Here is a 17,594-nt window from a genome sequence, read left to right on the forward strand (position 1 = left end):
CCGAAGGCAGCTGCCCAACCAACTGAGCCACCCAGGCGTCCCAAGGATTCTACCAAACATTTAAAGGACTAATTCCTATTCTCCTGAAACTGTTCCAAAAAATAGAAATGGAAGGAAAACTTCCAAACTCATTTTATAAGCCCTGCATCAACTTGATCCCAAAACCAGACAAGGATCCCATCAAAAAAGAGAACTACAGACCAATATCCTTGATGAACACAGATGCAAAAATTCTCACCAAAATACTAGCCAATAGGATTCAACAGTACATTAAAAGGATTATTCACCACGACCAAGTGGGATTTATTCCAGGGCTGCAAGGTTGGTTCAACATCCGCAAATCAATCAATGCGATACAAACATTAATAAAAGAAAGAAAAGAACCATATGATACTCTCCATAGATGCTGAAAAAGCATTTGACAAAGTACAGCATCCCTTCCTGATCAAAACTCTTCAAAGTGTAGGGATAGAGGGCACATACCTCAATATTATCAAAGCCATCTATGAAAAACGCACCGCAAATATCATTCTCAATGGAGAAAAACTGAAAGCTTTTCCGCTAAGGTCAGGAACACGGCAGGGATGTCCGTTATCACCACTGCTATTCAACATAGTACTAGAAGTCCTAGCCTCAGCAATCAGACAACAAAAAGAAATTAAAGGCATCCAAATCGGCAAAGAAGAAGTCAAACTATTACTCTTCGCAGATGATATGATACTATATGTGGAAAACCCAAAAGACTCCACTCCAAAACTGTTAGAACTTGTACAGGAATTCAGTAAAGTGTCAGGATATAAAATCAATGCCCAGAAATCAGTTGCATTTCTCTACACCAACAACAAGACAGAAGAAAGAGAAATTAAGGAGTCCATCCCATTTACAGTTGCACCCAAAACTATAAGATACCTAGGAATAAACCTAACCAAAGAGACTAAGAATCTATACACAGAAAACTATAAAGTACTCATGAAAGAAACTGAGGAAGACACAAAGAAATGGAAAAATGTTCCATGCTCCTGGATTGGAAGAATAAATATTATGAAAATGTCTATGCTACCTAAAGCATTCTACACATTTAATGCAATTCCTATCAAAGTACCATCCATTTTTTTCAAAGAAATGGAACAAATAATCCTAAAATTTATATGGAACCAGAAAAGACCTCGAATAGCCAAAGGAATATTGAAAAAGAAAGCCAAAGTTGGTGGCATCACAATTCTGGACTTCAAGCTCTATTACAAAGCTGTCATCATCAAGACAGCATGGTACTGGCCCCAAAACAGACACATAGATCAATGGAACAGAATAGAGAGCCCAGAAATAGACGCTCAACTCTATGGTCAACTAATCTTCGACAGAGCAGGAAAGAATGTCCAATGGAAAAAAGACAGCCTCTTCAATAAATGGTGTTGGGAAAATTGGACAGCCACATGCAGAAAAATGAAATTGGATCATTTCCTTACACCACACACGAAAATAGACTCAAAATGGATGAAGGACCTCAATGTGAGAAAGGAATCCATCAAAATCCTTGAGGAGAACACAGGCAGCAACCTCTTCGACCTCAGCTGCAGCAACATCTTCCTAGGAAAATAGCCAAAGGCAAGGGAAGCAAGGGCAAAAATGAACTATTGGGATTTTATCAAGATCAAAAGCTTTTGCACAGTAAAGGAAACAGTTAACAAAACCAAAAGACAACTGACAGAGTGGGAGAAGATATTTGCAAATGACATATCAGATAAAGGGCTAGTGTCCAAAACCTATAAAGAACTTAGCAAACTCAACACCCAAAGAACAAATAATCTAATCAAGAAATGGGCAGAAGACATGAACAGACATTTCTGCAAAGAAGACATCCAGATGGCCAACAGACACATGAAAAAGTGCTCCATATCACTCGGCATCAGGGAAATACAAATCAAAACCACAATGAGATACCACCTCACACCAGTCAGAATGGGTAAAATTAACAAGTCAGGAAATGACAGATGCTGGCGAGGATGCGGAGAAAGGGGAACCCTCCTACACTGTTGGTGGGAATGCAAGCTGGTGCAACCACTCTGGAAAACAGCATGGAGGTTCCTCAAAATGTTGAAAATAGAACTACCCCATGACCCAGCAATTGCACTGCTGGGTATTTACCCTAAAGATACAAACGTAGTGATCCGAAGGGGCACGTGCACCCGAATGTTTATAGCAGCAATGTCTACAATAGCCAAACTATGGAAAGAACCTAGATGTCCATCAACAGACGAATGGATAGAGAAGATGTGGTATATATACACAATGGAATACTATGCAGCCATCAAAAGAAATGAAATCTTGCCATTTGCGACGACGTGGATGGAACCTGAGGGTATCAGGCTTAGTGAAATAAGTCAATTAGAGAAAGACAACTATCATATGATCTCCCTGATATGAGGGAGAGGAGATGCAACATGGGGGGTTAAGCGGGTAGGATAAGAGTAAATGAAACAAGATGGGATTGGGAGGGAGACAAACCATAAGTGACTCTTAATCTCACAAAACAAACTAAGGGTTGATGGGGGGACGGGGGTTGGGAGAGGGGGGGTGGGGTTATGGACATTGGGGAGGGTATGTGCTATGGTGACTGCTGTGAAGTGTGTAAACCTGGCGATTCACAGACCTGTACCCCTGGGGATAAAAATATATGTTTATAAAAAATAAAATTAAAAAAAAATGACAACTAAAACTCACATGTAAGTGCTTAATAGGTACCAGGCAACGTGCTAATTCTTTACATGTATTATCTCATTTAATTTTCAAAACCTATAAGATAAGCACTTTATATTCAGCATTTGATTAATGAATGGATTGAGGTTTAGCAAATTCAAGTGATTTGCTTGCGGTATGCAGTATTAAGCAGTGGAGACAGAGCCTGACCCTAGACTTTGGAGCTCTTCTCACTGCACGTGCTGTGTGTCCTTCTCTCACAAACACTGCCTCACTACTGCAGCCCCCGAACAACTCTGTGCAAGGGAGACAAGGCAGAGCCAAGATCACTGTCTCATTCTTAACAAAAAATAATCATGACTCAAACTCAAGTCATCTCATCTTGGTCAAGGGCCTTTTCTGCCACAACACGCTAATGGCAGGAATTATGAGACAAAATGGTATGGTCTTGTTTTAAAATTCTGATGTTTTTATATTTTTATTTTTTACAGTCTTGTTCAGGTTAGGACTTCGTAGATAACAATTATATAGTTATATTAATTAGACAAGGGTAAAGAGTTTTATTTCTGATTGGGCCTAGGAAGGAATGGAATGCAGCAAGTACTCAAGATTTACTTAAGTGAGATCGATTTGGCACAACAAATCCACTTTTATGCATAGAGTACTGGAGATGAATGAGATAGAAAATCTCAGAAGTGATGAATGAAAAGTTACACTATAATGTATAATATTAAACAGAGCTACATATATTAAATTTTCAGGAAGGAAATAAGGACCTTAAAACCACCTCGAGCTTTAATCTAATCCATGATATGGAAGTATTTGTGAAAAGTGAAACAGAATACACAGCTAAGAAACATCCAAAACATTACCTTTGGGTATCTTCTCTTTTGGCTGAGAGATAACAAGAGTCACTTCTTCAGGAGCTTTTTGCAAAATTTCAATCGCGGCATGGTGGCTGACCCCCTCGAGACTCACACTATTCACAGATATCAAACGGTCTCCTGTAAAAACAGACAATCCGGTATTTTCTTTCTTTCTTTTTTTAAAGATTTTATTTATTTATTTGACAGACAGAGATCACAAGCAGGCAGAGAGGCAGGCAGAGAGAGAGGGAAGCAGTCTCCCTGCCAAGCAGAGAGCCCCATGTGGGACTTGATCCCAGGACCTGAGATCATGACCCCAGCTGAAGGCAGAGGCTTTAACCCACTGAGCCACCCAGGCACCCGACAATCCAGTATTTTCAAAAACAAAGAGAAATTCATGCTAAGTCTTAGAAATGCTACTGCCGACATTATTTTTCACTATCTTTGTTTTTCCCGAGTTCTACTTTTGCCATCTGTGCAAATTCATGCCTGTCAGTTAAGTACTCAGGAAATCACCTAATGTGAAGTACCTGGCTTTAAGCATCCATCCAAGTCAGCTGGTCCTCCAGGGGTAACTGAACTAATAAATACACCTAGATCCAGTCTTCCCATCTTCTCTCCACCAATGATTTGAAATCCTGTGAAACAATACACTTAAGAAAGATCTTCATGACACTGGTGCTTTCAAGGACTAATGAGCAGTCTGTCTGATGCAGAGAAGTGTAGAGATTCTAAGATCAGGTATGATCAGTAAGTAACACATGTGAAATGGGACTGTTGAATTTGGTAAAAGTTTTGTTTGTGAGCATTTCATCTTTCACATTTCCTGACTAGGTGGGTGGGGTGAAGGGGCTGTGGGGAGGCAACCAGTATCTGGATCCGTGGTGGGCTGGTGCCTTAATGCCAATGTTATACTACAGAATGTTTCTCTTTGAACTCTTACTCCCTTGAAGAATCTCAGTGACTTACCTAAGCCATACTTGGCATCTTTTTTCAGGTTCACCAAGGTGATCTCCCTTTCTGGTGAAGATACTATGCTCCATCTTTTGTGTAGCACATCTATTGGAAAAGTATAATGTTAAGATAAAAGAAACACCCTCAGGCATTAAGACCATCTGCTTGTCCCAATTTAAATGTTAATAAAATCCATTAATAGATTACTTGGTCACTTCCAAATTCTCTTTCAAGTAATATTACACCATCATCTTGTATATTGAATGTGATTGATAGTTGACAAAAGGACTGATTATCATCACATGGTTCAATATGTGACTATCATGCCACTGACATCATCATATTAATTCCTCATAAATGATTCCCTGTGAAATAAGTATATTTCAGGTACAAATGAGCAAATAACTCTCAAGAGTTTAATAAATGATTTGAGCAGGTTTACTTACTCAGCTAGTACCGGCAAGAGCCGAACCTTAAACTTAAGTTTTCTGACACTGTTTTTCTGTTACATCATAGGTGACTTCCTGAATTTGACAATGCTTACTATATTAAGAATTTTCCAGTAACTAGTGGTTCACATTTTTACTTGCAATGAATAAAATATTCACGGTCAGTTGTATGGCAAAACAGCAATAAGAGGAAAATGCATTTACTTTTAAAAATCCTGCTAATAATGACTTGGCTAGCACATTTATGTTCTCAAAGGACTTTTATTTACTTATTTGTGGAGTAATCTTATGAGTTAGGTAAAGAGATTTTAAATTACAGCTTTGCAGATGAAGAATAATAGTTCATGACTTGTTCAACATTACAGCTAGTATCACTCCCAGTAAAATGCCTTTTGTCAGCTTTTCTCTTTTTCGCTGCCATCCTGCTGTTTGTGGCTGACTGTTTCTCGCCATGTCTTCTCACAAGACTTTCAGAATCAAGCGATTCCCAGCCAAGAAACAAAAGCTGAATCGTCCCATTCCCCAGTGGATTCGGACGAAAACTGGTAATAAAATCAGGTACAACTCCATGAGGAGGTGCTGGAGAAGAACCAGGCTGGGTCTAGAAGGCATCACACATCATGTGATGACATACCTGACTGGCATACATATTTACTTAAGTTGCGTGAAGATCATGTGTTCTATCCTGTCACTCTGTAAACATCCTTCCTACCTGGCCAATAAACACATTTTATCAGGGAATAAATGTGAGACCTTTTGGCTCTAAGAAAAAAAAAAAAAGCCTTAGTACTTGATAAATGCTAGTTAAATAAATTGAGGGAATGTCAGCATCAGAGCTAGAATTTACTTTTCTTATTTCCACTGAGGGCTTTTTTTTTTTTTTTTGAGTAGGTTGATCATTCACAAATATCACCGAAATTAAAGCAATAAATATGCTACTTAAGTGTCATGTTAATAAAATTACTTCATTTACTTAGCAATCTGAGCAATGTGAACACACACAATGTGAACACACACACACACCCACACTTTCTTTCACCTCTATCTATTAGGGGCTGAATTGTGTCCCTTTACCCCCACCCCCAAATTTATATGTTGAACCCCTGACTCCTATTACCTCAGAACTTAACTGTATTTGGAGATAGATTAATAAATAAATAATTAACATGAGTTCTTTAGGGCAAATCCTAATCCAGTAGGACTGGTGTCCTTATAAGAGGGAATTTGAATACTGACATGTGCATGCCTGTGGGCACACAGAGGGAAGACCATGAAGACAGAGGGAGAAGACTGCCATCTACAAGCTAAGGAGAGAGGTCACAGAAGAAATCAATGCTGCCAACATCTTGATCTCAGACTTCTAGCCTCCAGAACTGTGAGAAAATAAGTTTCCGTTCTTTAAGTCACCCAGTCTGTGGGACCTTGTTTTAGCAGCTCTAGCAAATTAATATACTTATAAATATCAATTATAATTCGATAGTTCCAACTGGTTAGTGTGAGAGTGGTGGTACTGATGGTAGATGAATGCAACACATTAGGGAAAATAATTTCTGTAAACAAAACTTTCAAATTAATCTCTACATAGTTCTTAAGTATACTGAAGCTTTTCGAAAATTACAGATTATTTGCCAACATATGACTATCTGTGGATTTAAAATTGTATGAATAAGTTATAAAATAAGTAGTAATTTTGTTACATAACATGTATTAATGCTTAAATGATGCAAACGTGATACTTCATATTCTAGAAATAAACCAACTTAATACCAGAAAAAAATAACAGGAATCATTTGCTCTCTCGAGTCAATTAACTTTATCCCTTAAACACTAAGAATTAATGCAATTGGCTAGCTCTCTGTAGCATACATGTCCCTATTTCATTGTTTTTTTTTGCCTACAACTTAGTTATAATCGATCAGAGTAGTAGTAGTTCAGTATTTCTAATTAATTTATAAGATTTCAAAAAGAAAAAAAATCACTGGACAATGGTGTGAAAGACCATTATACATCGGGCATGTGTATATATATGTATATACATACATACACATACATATAAGAATAAAGCCCATGAATTAGTTAATGCCTAGCTTAATATCATCATCTTTTATCCTAAAATAGACAATAAAATGTTTTTATCCTAAAATAGACAAGAATCTCTAATTTTCAGCTCAGATGAACAAAATACAACAGGACAAACCCATAAAATAAAGTGAAACAAATAAAAGGATAAGGTTAGGTTAAGTATTAAATGTATAGTTTTATCCCCATTGTGAAGACAAACTCCCTTTGCTTTATGCAAAGTGTTTTGCCCTCAATTATAAAACTGCTCAATAGTCTTAATGTGCCTAGAGTACCTGTAACAAGTCAAAGGTATGGATTCAAAGTATAAAATCCTATTTTCTTTTCCAATGTATGTACTAACAATATCTGTTATTTATCTTTCTTATTTGGCTAGTGTGTGTGTGTGTGTGTGTGTGTGTGTGTGTGTGTGTGTGTGTTTGAAAAGGTATTTCCCAGGTAAACATTATTAGAATATGTATATAAAATACACACACTAAATGTGCACTGTTTTTATGTACTTGTGTCTAGAAGCAACAGATGCAGCTCTCTACAGTCAAGGATTCACCAGCAGGATTTGCGTAATCACTCAGTTGATTACTTTTTCATCCTCAAATGTTGACTGAACAACTTTCCTGTCAAAGTCCCTCACTAGGCAATTTGGGAAAATAAAATGAGATAATATATATATGAAAGTTGGTGCATAGTAAATGTGAGCTTGAGAATCAGTCTGGCTACAAGAGCAAAGACCCAGCCTGAGTAATGGAAATGTTACCAGTCAATGAAACAGCTGCATTACAAAGGCATGATGAGTCAGGCCCGTTAAACAGGAGAGGCTTCTTCCTGCCAGAAATAAAGACTTCAAGGAAACGGGGTAGGATTTTAATAAGTGGATTATGGAGGTGGTTATACAGCAATATAAGGCATTAGCAAAGGCTGAGATGGAAAGAAGGTAGAAAGGGTCCTGGAGAAATGTCACAGATCAGTTTGGTTAGAGTACAAGACTTGAGTAGGGCAGAGATAAATATCCTTTCGGAAAGGGGGCTGTGTGCACCCATTCTTTTTAACACGGTTGTCCTCCTCTGCAGCCCCACCGATATACAGTAAGATACTAATGTGAGCACAGAAAGAAGGCAGGACGGTGTGCAGCTGTGTTACTCCACAGTACTGTGCACATGCCCAGTTTGTCTGTATTCTACATGTATTCTCCTCATGTAGATGCTCAAAATACTTTCCCTTTGGTTAAAAAAAAAAAAAAAAGACAGAAAGAAGTATCTGAGGGAAATAGTACAGGACAACTCAAGTAAACTGAAAGAAATGAATAGAATTTATGATCTGAAAGTAAGGCAGCCAGGTATTTTAAGAACCAAGACATTTCTGAGTTATTTGTATTATTATATAAAAATAAGCTTTAATATTGAAGGAGTACATATTTTTAAATCCTAAAAAGGATTTTCTTTCTTTTCCCATTAGTATACTCTAGAAACACAGAAAATTCTACGAACATTTTATTTTATTTTATTTTATTTTTTTTAAGATTTTTATTTATTTATTTGACAGAGATCACAGGTAGGCAGAGAGGCAGGCAGAGAGAGGAAGGGAAGCAGGCTCCCTGCTGAGCAGAGAGCCCGATGTGGGGCTCGATCCCAGGACCCTGGGATCATGACCTGAGCCGAAGACAGAGGCTTTAACCCGCTGAGCCACCCAGGCGCCCCTCTACGAACATTTTAAAGTGAAAAAGAGCTTCAACTTCAAATGTCCACTTCTTTAAGTAGCATATGCTGGTGTCATTCCCAATAATGTTTACCTGGGAAATCTTTAGAATAATTGCTAAATATAAACTTTAGAAAATGTAAACCCTCTCTGCATTAGATACATTTGTTTCACTGTTGCCTCTCTCATCTCTCTTAAAGTTCATGTGGGCATATATAGTCCCTGACTAAAATAACTGTACACACTAATGAAAGATAGATCTACGATTAAACTAAATTTCCTACTAAGACCTTATTTCTGATAAGGCCAACTCAAGTAATCAATCTGAGTATGAGTCAACAATTTTTTTTGCAAGAAAAAATGATTTTATTGGTTACAGATATAGGTCCTTTTCAAGTGTCAGACAGCACCGTGCTACCCAATCTATGAGGAACTGGACTGTAGGTGGAGACGACTCTGGATAAATCCATCAGTCATTCCAGGGGAAAGGCCCATTTCAAATCTTGGAGATGATGGGTCAGCAGCACCATATTGATATAAAAACAAAGATAGGTATTTTTCATTATTATACTACCTAATATACTAACTGCTCCAATGGTAGGGAAAGGGGGATAATAATGGAAACGTGAGTGTTTTATTTCTGTGCCAGCACTAATTAGCTGAATAAATTGGGGCCATATAACATCTCTGGGACTAATTAAACTCACCCATAGAATGTAAAGGCTTGGTTTGAATACACTTTAAAGTTCCTTTCAGTTTCAATTCAGCTGACTCTATGTTTTGCATCTGGTCAATTCCTATGTCTGTTGAAACCTTCTGTGAGCACTTTGACTTCAATTTTTATTATAATTTTCAACTTTGTATGTATTCTAATTAAGACTTACATGGAAAAATCTAGCATTAACATTATACTTGTCCTTGACATCTGACTAAACAAAGTGTTTTAAAATCTGCTTATGTAACATTTTATTTGGAATAGAGGTTGTTCACAAGGACAATAATCAGTCTTAATATTGGGGAAAAAAGCTTATTTCAGTGTCTGTACCAGGTTACTCTGCACTCGAATAACCTACTTTACATGAGCTTCTTGCTGTGTGCATCTTGTTTGTTTTTTTTTTTTTAAAGAATGACTACAGGACCCATTATACACCTATCCAAAAAAACCCCACAACAGATGGCCAACACACAGGAAAAGATAACTGATCAACATTGCTAATTTTCAAAGAAATGCAGACCTGAAAAATTAAAAAAAAAATTTTTTTTTGAAGATTAGAATACACTGAATGTCCTTGCATACAAATATAAGAGATCTTCCTTATGGGTTGAAAGTCCAATGAATGAAATATTCTAATCTCCAAAATGATTTAGGGATTCTTAAAGTAAGTGTATGTACTTACCAAAGAGTAGTGCATCTCATTTTTAAGAGTCCAGTGTTTGACCCCATTTTTATGGTTTGGATAGGAAGGAAGGTAATAAATTTAGCTAAGAGTTACTTTTCAATTATATAGTAATCCTGATTTACAGTAAAACAAGAAACACTGAAAACCAATTTTACATAATTGTTGCATCAGTTCTACATTTTCTTTTTTTGGTTTTTACTCTCTTGGGAAGAAGAATTATAAGAAATGTGTGCGTATTTTTTAAAGATGAAGGAACTTTTTTTTTGAAATCACAATCAGAGGTTTGTAATCCTTTACATATCTCTGTCTTATTAGAAAATTCATGTCTTTTTTTCTTTTACCTTCTTTGTCAAGTTTCACATTATTTAAGGGTCTCTGAAAGTCACAAAAGGTTAAGATTGAATTCTATTTGTTGGTTCTTGTATTAAATGGTGAATAATTCAGTATTAACTGATGCTAAGTTCTAAGTGTCTTCTAATAATCCTGGCCAGCAAGGAAGAACACTGAAATTAGATAAGAAGTCCTATATTTGATTCATAGGCAAGTAATTTAATTTTTGGATACTCAGTTACCTTATTTGGAAAAATGTGTTTGCCATGTTCTTTTGTATGAATTTTGGACTTGATTCTCAACAGAGCACTAAGTCAGGACTAGATGAGTAGATTCTAAGAGAACTTTGAAGAAAACAAGAAAACAAACTTGTCTGCAAGCCAGCTGGCGTACACCTCCACAGGAAGGTGGGACCTTAGCGGGGGACCCTAACCTCAGAAGACGAGGTTTCTGAAGGATTTTTTTTTTTTAAGATTTTATTTATTTATTTGACAGATCACAAGGAGGCTGAGAGCCAGGCAGAGAGAGAGAGAGGAGGAAGCAGGCTCCCTGCTGAGCAGAGAGCCCGATGCGGGGCTCGATCCCAGGACCCTGGGATCACGACCTGAGCCAAAGGCAGAGGCTTAGAGGTTTCTGAAGGTTTAAACAGAGCAACTACCCTGCACATTTTGCTCATTTGGTGTCTACTGCAAATTCATATTCTTTTCCATCAGAACCTAGGTTTAAACACATTTCAGGTTCCCGTCTTTTATTAGATCATTATCCAGCTTCTTTCAAAAGATTAGCTTGGAGAAACAATACCTAAAAATGATTAGGCATTATTATGTTAGGACACAGTCTAAAGAGTAAACCAGAGTATGGGCTCGGGAAATAAAGATCATGTGTTCAAATCATGGCTCCAGCACTTGCCAGCTCCTTGACATTCTGCACAACTTAACCTCTCTATGCTTTGGTTTCTCATTTGTGAAAAGGAAATGATATTACCACCTGCCTCATAGGATTTTGTGGGAATTAAATGAGGGATTAAACATAAAGCACTTAGAACTCTGTCTGGCACAGGTAAGCACTCAATAACTATTAGTCAAAATTTTTACCAGTATGGACTTATTAAAATTCAGCTATTTTGGACACAGAGGTATTCTAAACTAGACCATGCAAGACATTTGGTCACTGTAAAGCTATATATGATGGTCTTAGTAACTTTTTTTAAAAAATTTTACTTTTTTATTTGAGAGAGAGAGAGAGAGCCTAAGTAGGCAGAGTGGCAGGTAGAGGGAGAGGGAGAAGCAGGCTCCCCACTAAGCAGAGAGCCTGATGTGGGGCTCGATCCCAGGACCCCGGGATCATGACCTGAGCCAAAGGCAGATGCTTAAGTGAATGAGCCATCTAGGCACCTCCAAATTCATTTTTTATTTTTATTTTTTTTTAAGATTTTATTTATTTATTTGACAGACAGAGATTACAAGTAGGCAGAGAGGCAGGCAGAGAGAGAGGAGGAAGCAGGATCCCTGCTGAGCAGAGAGCCCAATGTGGGGCTCGATCCCAGGACTCTGAGATCATGACCTGAGCCGAAGGCAGAGGCTTTAACCCACTGAGCCACCCAGGCGCCCCCAAATTCATTTTTTAAAAGAAGATTTGAGAACGAGTGCACCCATGCACAAGTGGGGGGAGGGGCAATGGGAGAGGGAGAGAATCTCTAGATGACTCTGCATTGAGCATGGAGCTGCATGCCGGTTTGATCTCAGGACCCATGAGATCATGACCTGAGCTGAAACCAAGAGTTGGATGTTCAACCGACTGAGCCACCCAGCTCCTCTTCAAATTCTTTCCATAATATTTAGGATAAGACTTGGAGCTAGTCCCTATTTAGTTCTCCAGCATCCCTCTGGCCCCACATGTCTCCATACTGAGATGCTTGCAGTTCCCTGAATCTGTTACCCTCTCGCTTGTACCCCTGTCTGATTACACTATGACCTTGTTCTGGAATGCATCCTCACAACAGTCTGTTTGAATTTCCTCCTTTTATCTCCAGAGCCACCTCAAGCATCCTCCGTTAAAATAACTGCCTCAGTTAAAACTCTTTTTAGTTAAGATTCTCTTCCACCTGAACTACTATCTTAGTAGCTCTCCAGGTGTCCTTATTTATAATCCATCATTTCTCTAGTTCATCATCTAGTCTACATCACAGGTCCCATCACATCACCATGGTGCTGAAAATCACAACTCTCCTTTGACTCCAGAGTAAGACCTAAAATTCTTCGAATGGAATTGAAGACTCTTCAATATTATGTCCAAGACTATCTCATAAGGTACAAGAGAAAAGATATGATGGAAAGGAGGGGAAACATTTTGTAAACCTACCATTTTCTTTTAAGGGTACTTGGGATGAAGAATTTCCAGAACTATGCAAAGTCATTCCTGTGGCATAAATTAAATTATTAGACAGTTCATAAAATGGTCAGTAATTTCTGTTAAATTCTATAAAAATCAATAAAACATTGAGGTGGCAACATTTTTAAAAATTTACAATCAGAAAAATGTTTTCCCAAAATGGGCTTATGTATTATTTTTAATGTCTAAGTAAAGCATATCAGCTTGTTTTGCAGAATAAATTTAAACACAAATGTATTGTTTCTGGCAATGACATTTTGATATGTCAAATATGAAATGATAAAACTGAAATGAGTTTTAAAAGCATTTGTTCAAATGTTAAAAGAAAATTTAATATTCAGTAAGAATGAGTAACCTTAATCAAAAAACAAATGCAGAAAATAAATTTTCTTTCATGAGCGAGTTTTACTCTGTATTTTTCAATGAAATATTTACTATTCTACATCTGATATGTGCTGGATTTTTATGGAGATGAAAGCATTTCTAATGAAAATAGCTTAGAATCTACAAGGGATCCCATTATATATGAATACATTTTGAAAAGTATTTTCTAAAAGATTGAACTAGTGTCTTCTTAGGCTATTTTCAACATATAGGGTGGTGACCTATAAGGAGAAATCTTGCCTTTTATCTCTTTACGGTTTTTCACCAATTCAATTTAAGTTGATGCTGGTGTCATCTCTAAAAGCTGTGGAAGCCCACACTGATAATGTAATGTTGCTTTCTGTAAAGATCTACCTACTGTAGAGCTCTCTTTTGACTTCATTTACTAAACAGATCTTCAACCCAGCTACAGATAAAAAAGTTATTTTTTAACTTTGTGTAATTATGGTTAAATGATCAAATGTTAGTCTAAGTGAGAGTTAACAAGTATTACTTGGTAAAATAGCAGAAGAGGGTGTTCTTCTTGTTTCTCTTTTGTCTCCCCAGCTGCCTCCTATTACAAGTAGTCATTCACAACTCCGTGCTTAAATATCTACTCCTCTGAAAGAGTCCAGTTGCATTTCCCTTTTACGATGCATTAAGCAACAGGAAACCTGAACTATTTATCTTATAAGATAGTATGTGTTTATAAACTTCTATACTTAAATACTTAGTATGTTCCAGCTAGATGGGAGAATTGGAAAAAAACTTAAAATCAACTAAGAATTTCTACCTACCAAACATAGTACATTTCATAAAATTATCTGGTTTGAGAGATAACTGCATTCCTGCTAAGCTGAAAGTACCCTAAATAAACCTTTCTTTAAAAAGTACAGAATGAGTGGAGCCCACTCCCACAAGCTTGTATGGAAAATCCAAAGGAAGGCTGTCCAAAGCCATGGTACCAGACTGTCTGGGTTCTCTCAGTACGACCGTCACGGTTTTTAACTGTGACCAAGAGAAAATGAAGTAACAGTCTGTGCCTTGAAGTAATCACCTATTAATTCAGCTTTTGATTTGACTTGGTGCATTTTAAGTAGACTAAAATTTCATATTCATAAGCAGTTTTGGCAATTAGGACATCGGAAAAAAATAATATATTGGTCACTAACATTATTTAGTTCATTTCACTATGAACATGAGGTACGGGAGAAAGAAGGTAAGCTTATTTATGCTGACCTATAACATATGCTTGCCCCGGGTCTTCAAAGGATGAGGAGTCTGATTCCTGTTTCCTCCTTTCAGGACTTCTATTTAAACTTGCAACAGACTTTGAACTAAAGAGGGAAAAGGAAGGTAGGAGGGGAATGTGTCAATGTAAAAAAATATGGTGAAAATAATAAAACGTCAAAACAAAAACAAATGTATGAAATGTAGAATTTTCACATATGTATTTGGGTAATGATGTTCTTACTTATTAAGTTTTGTGAATCCTGACAAAGATTCTGTATCAGATCTCGCCATCTGGTGTAATGGTTTTCCTACCAACTCCGCAATGCTCTGTGGTGGGGATTCCGTATTAACAATGACATTTTTCCGATGAGGGTAGAGAGAGGCCTGACTGAGATCGTGGTATGATTTACTCATCCCTCTAGGCTTTTCCTCCCATGAAGCTTTGTCACTCTTCTCTTTTGCACTGTTTTGCAATGGCTGGTAAAGCGACAGCTCTGAGCAGGAGAGCCTCTTCAGAATCTCAGCTTGAACTGACAGAGGTCGAACGGCAAGTTTGTTCAGGGTGCTGCTGGCCAGACTGCCAGTGCTGATTGCTCGTCCCATATTAAATCCTCTAATGGACTCCGCTTGGAGATTCAGGCTCCTAAACGAAGCTCTCTCTACAAGGAAATAGGATGGCTTTACACGATGGAAACACTGCAGTACCTTTATGAGAAGCGTTAGTTCAATAAATAAAATACAGCATGCACTTTTTAATTGTTTTGATTGCCAACATAAGTAGCAGCTTTCCAAGTGTGGCAATCGAGGATCGGAAAAAAGAGTTGGGTTTTCAAACCATCTCTCCATCCTTGTAGCTCTCTTGCAGCCAGGGCCTGGTCAGCATTTCCTACCTCATCTAGTGAATCCTGAGCATCTAATAGTGTTTGGGCTTCAGGCTTGCTGAGTCCAAATTCCCAATTACGGGTTTCAGTTAAAAATGAAAACAGCATTTCACACAGAAATTTCAACCCCAGTGGTATCTCGGCTAAAATGCCTGCAAGCCAAGGATGGGGAGAGGGAGAACTAGAGCCTGGAAAGGCTAACATGAAAAGGAAGCTATGCAGAGAAGAATGTTGCCCAGAGAAAAAGTTCTTGAGTACTACTATATTTTTTAAAGCTCATGGCAGATTGTGACGGTTGTGCCACCCTGTGAATATACTGAAAACCACTGAATTGTATACTTTCAGTGGGCAAACTATAGAGCATGGGAATTATGTCTCAATAAGACTGTTCCCAAAAAAAGAAGAAAAAAAGCTTTTACAGAAAATTATTTCAAAATTTTATTTTATTTTTTCAGTGTTCCAAGATTCATTGTTTATGCACCACACCCAGTGCCAGAAAATGATTTTTTTTCTTTTTTTGATATTTCATTACTATGCCAAACTCACCTTCCCACTTGGTTGACTTTTCATGATTTAACTGAGGCACAAGAGCCATGGGAGAATCAAGTATTACGTGCCTTCTTTCATTTTATTGGTTTCAGTTAATAAACGGGATCAAGGAGCAGGGGTTCTCATTATGTTTAAATTCCTCTCACTCCTAAATACACACCCAAAGTCTTTTAGAGGCTCAATTTAGAGATACTCTATGACAAATGCTTGGCTTCCTCTATTTTGTGAGAGCCAATGTCATGGCAATATTTGAGGCTATCAACAAAAGCACTGTATCACAGAATTTTAGCATCAAAATCCTTTCAAGTAAATAAAGAGCCAGGAGCACAAAATTTCAAATGATTTAGTTCATGCATTGGTAATCCACATTCCAAGGCACTCCCCATTTGGTGCCTTCATAGAAAGTACCAACCCTGTGTTGCACACTATAAGGAATACAGCTTGACCACTATGTAAAACAGCTGCAAAAACTTTCTTTAAAAAAAAAAAAAGTCAAATGTTGACTTAGATCTTTAGATTCTGTTTCATTTACCTTCTAATTCCCAGGAGGATTAATAATTAATAGTTTATGTCAGGTATAAAGAGATAGGAAAACACTGAAGATTTTTAAAATGCATCAGAATGAAGTTTAAACAAACATGTTTCATTGTCACCACGAAAATTCAATGTCCTTTCACAGAATTGGAAATGGACACCAAATTAAAACATTTTAGAATAAAAATAAAATATTGGTTTTAAAATTCCCAGAATGATCTTTAGCTTAAAATACAGTTTTATTAGAGCAGATCACACAATTTTTATTTTCTTTTGCTTTGAGAGCAAACTGTAATCAAAGATGTAAAACTGAGTCTTACACAGATTCAACTACCAGGAAATGCCTTTATACCCAACAGGTTTCTTCACCGTTAAGGAAGATGTAGACCACACTTTGGTAGAAAAAGGGACAGACTGTTTTGTAAACATACCTGAGATTATGCTAGACAAATCCATTCACAGCCTAGTCCTGGGGAAGACTGAAAATGCTGCATATATTCATTGGATGGAAGCATAAACCATCCATTTATCTGATCTATCGTTCATCCATTTCACCTGGAAAGGATTCCAGTATGGATTGCCAGGATGGGAAAGGACATTAGAATGAGTCTACATCCTCATACTAATGTTTCAGATTTGAATTCAAAGGTTGGCTGTTCTACACGGAATCTGCCATCCACACTACCTAATCTCTGCTTGTGCTATCATTCAGTACTTTGTACGGTTTGGTATTTCCTTCTATCATCAACTTAACTGTATGCTCTTTTGAGGACAGCGACTTCATTGATTTCTGTTATTTCACAGCACTCGGCATCATCTCTTCCAAGTAGTAAGTGCTCAATAAATGATTATTAATCTAAATTTCATTCTATGCAAATTAGTTTTTTTGAAAACTCATCAAATAAAAATTAAGAGATCAGGGTTCCAGCCTCATTTGACCTCTATTAGGTTAGGTGAGACACTGTGCTCTGACCCTGTTTTCTCATCAGTGAAATTTGGACTAAAAGGCCTCTAGGATTCTAGCACCAACATTCTATGATGCTAAAGAAGCATCATACATTTGTTAACCCATCAACCTCCTATGGACAACACCGGTTATTTTCACTTGTCTAGTACAGATAGGTAAGTAGGCAGGTAGTTACTTCTATGCCATTAGAACAACAACAACAAAAATAA

At 37.3% G+C, this 17,594-nt stretch overlaps 1 protein-coding gene across 1 annotated transcript in view; it reads right to left on the reverse strand.

Annotated features, from left to right (window-relative positions):
• The window catches only part of LOC111155470 (protein tyrosine phosphatase, non-receptor type 13), a 212,861-nt gene that overhangs the window by 53,241 nt on the left and 142,026 nt on the right, over positions 1 to 17,594 (reverse strand). Inside the window, exons 19-24 of the mRNA XM_022515639.1 lie at positions 14,696 to 15,113; positions 14,461 to 14,558; positions 12,829 to 12,885; positions 4,533 to 4,622; positions 4,094 to 4,201; positions 3,570 to 3,701 (exon numbers count right to left, since the gene is read on the reverse strand). Coding sequence (XP_022371347.1) covers positions 3,570 to 3,701; positions 4,094 to 4,201; positions 4,533 to 4,622; positions 12,829 to 12,885; positions 14,461 to 14,558; positions 14,696 to 15,113 — 903 coding nt within the window. The remainder of the gene's footprint in view (positions 1 to 3,569; positions 3,702 to 4,093; positions 4,202 to 4,532; positions 4,623 to 12,828; positions 12,886 to 14,460; positions 14,559 to 14,695; positions 15,114 to 17,594) is intronic.

This window comes from Enhydra lutris, unplaced genomic scaffold (genome assembly GCF_002288905.1).
Source record: "Enhydra lutris kenyoni isolate GAN:26980312 unplaced genomic scaffold, ASM228890v2 scaffoldscaffold3, whole genome shotgun sequence".
Lineage (NCBI taxonomy): Eukaryota > Metazoa > Chordata > Mammalia > Carnivora > Mustelidae > Enhydra > Enhydra lutris.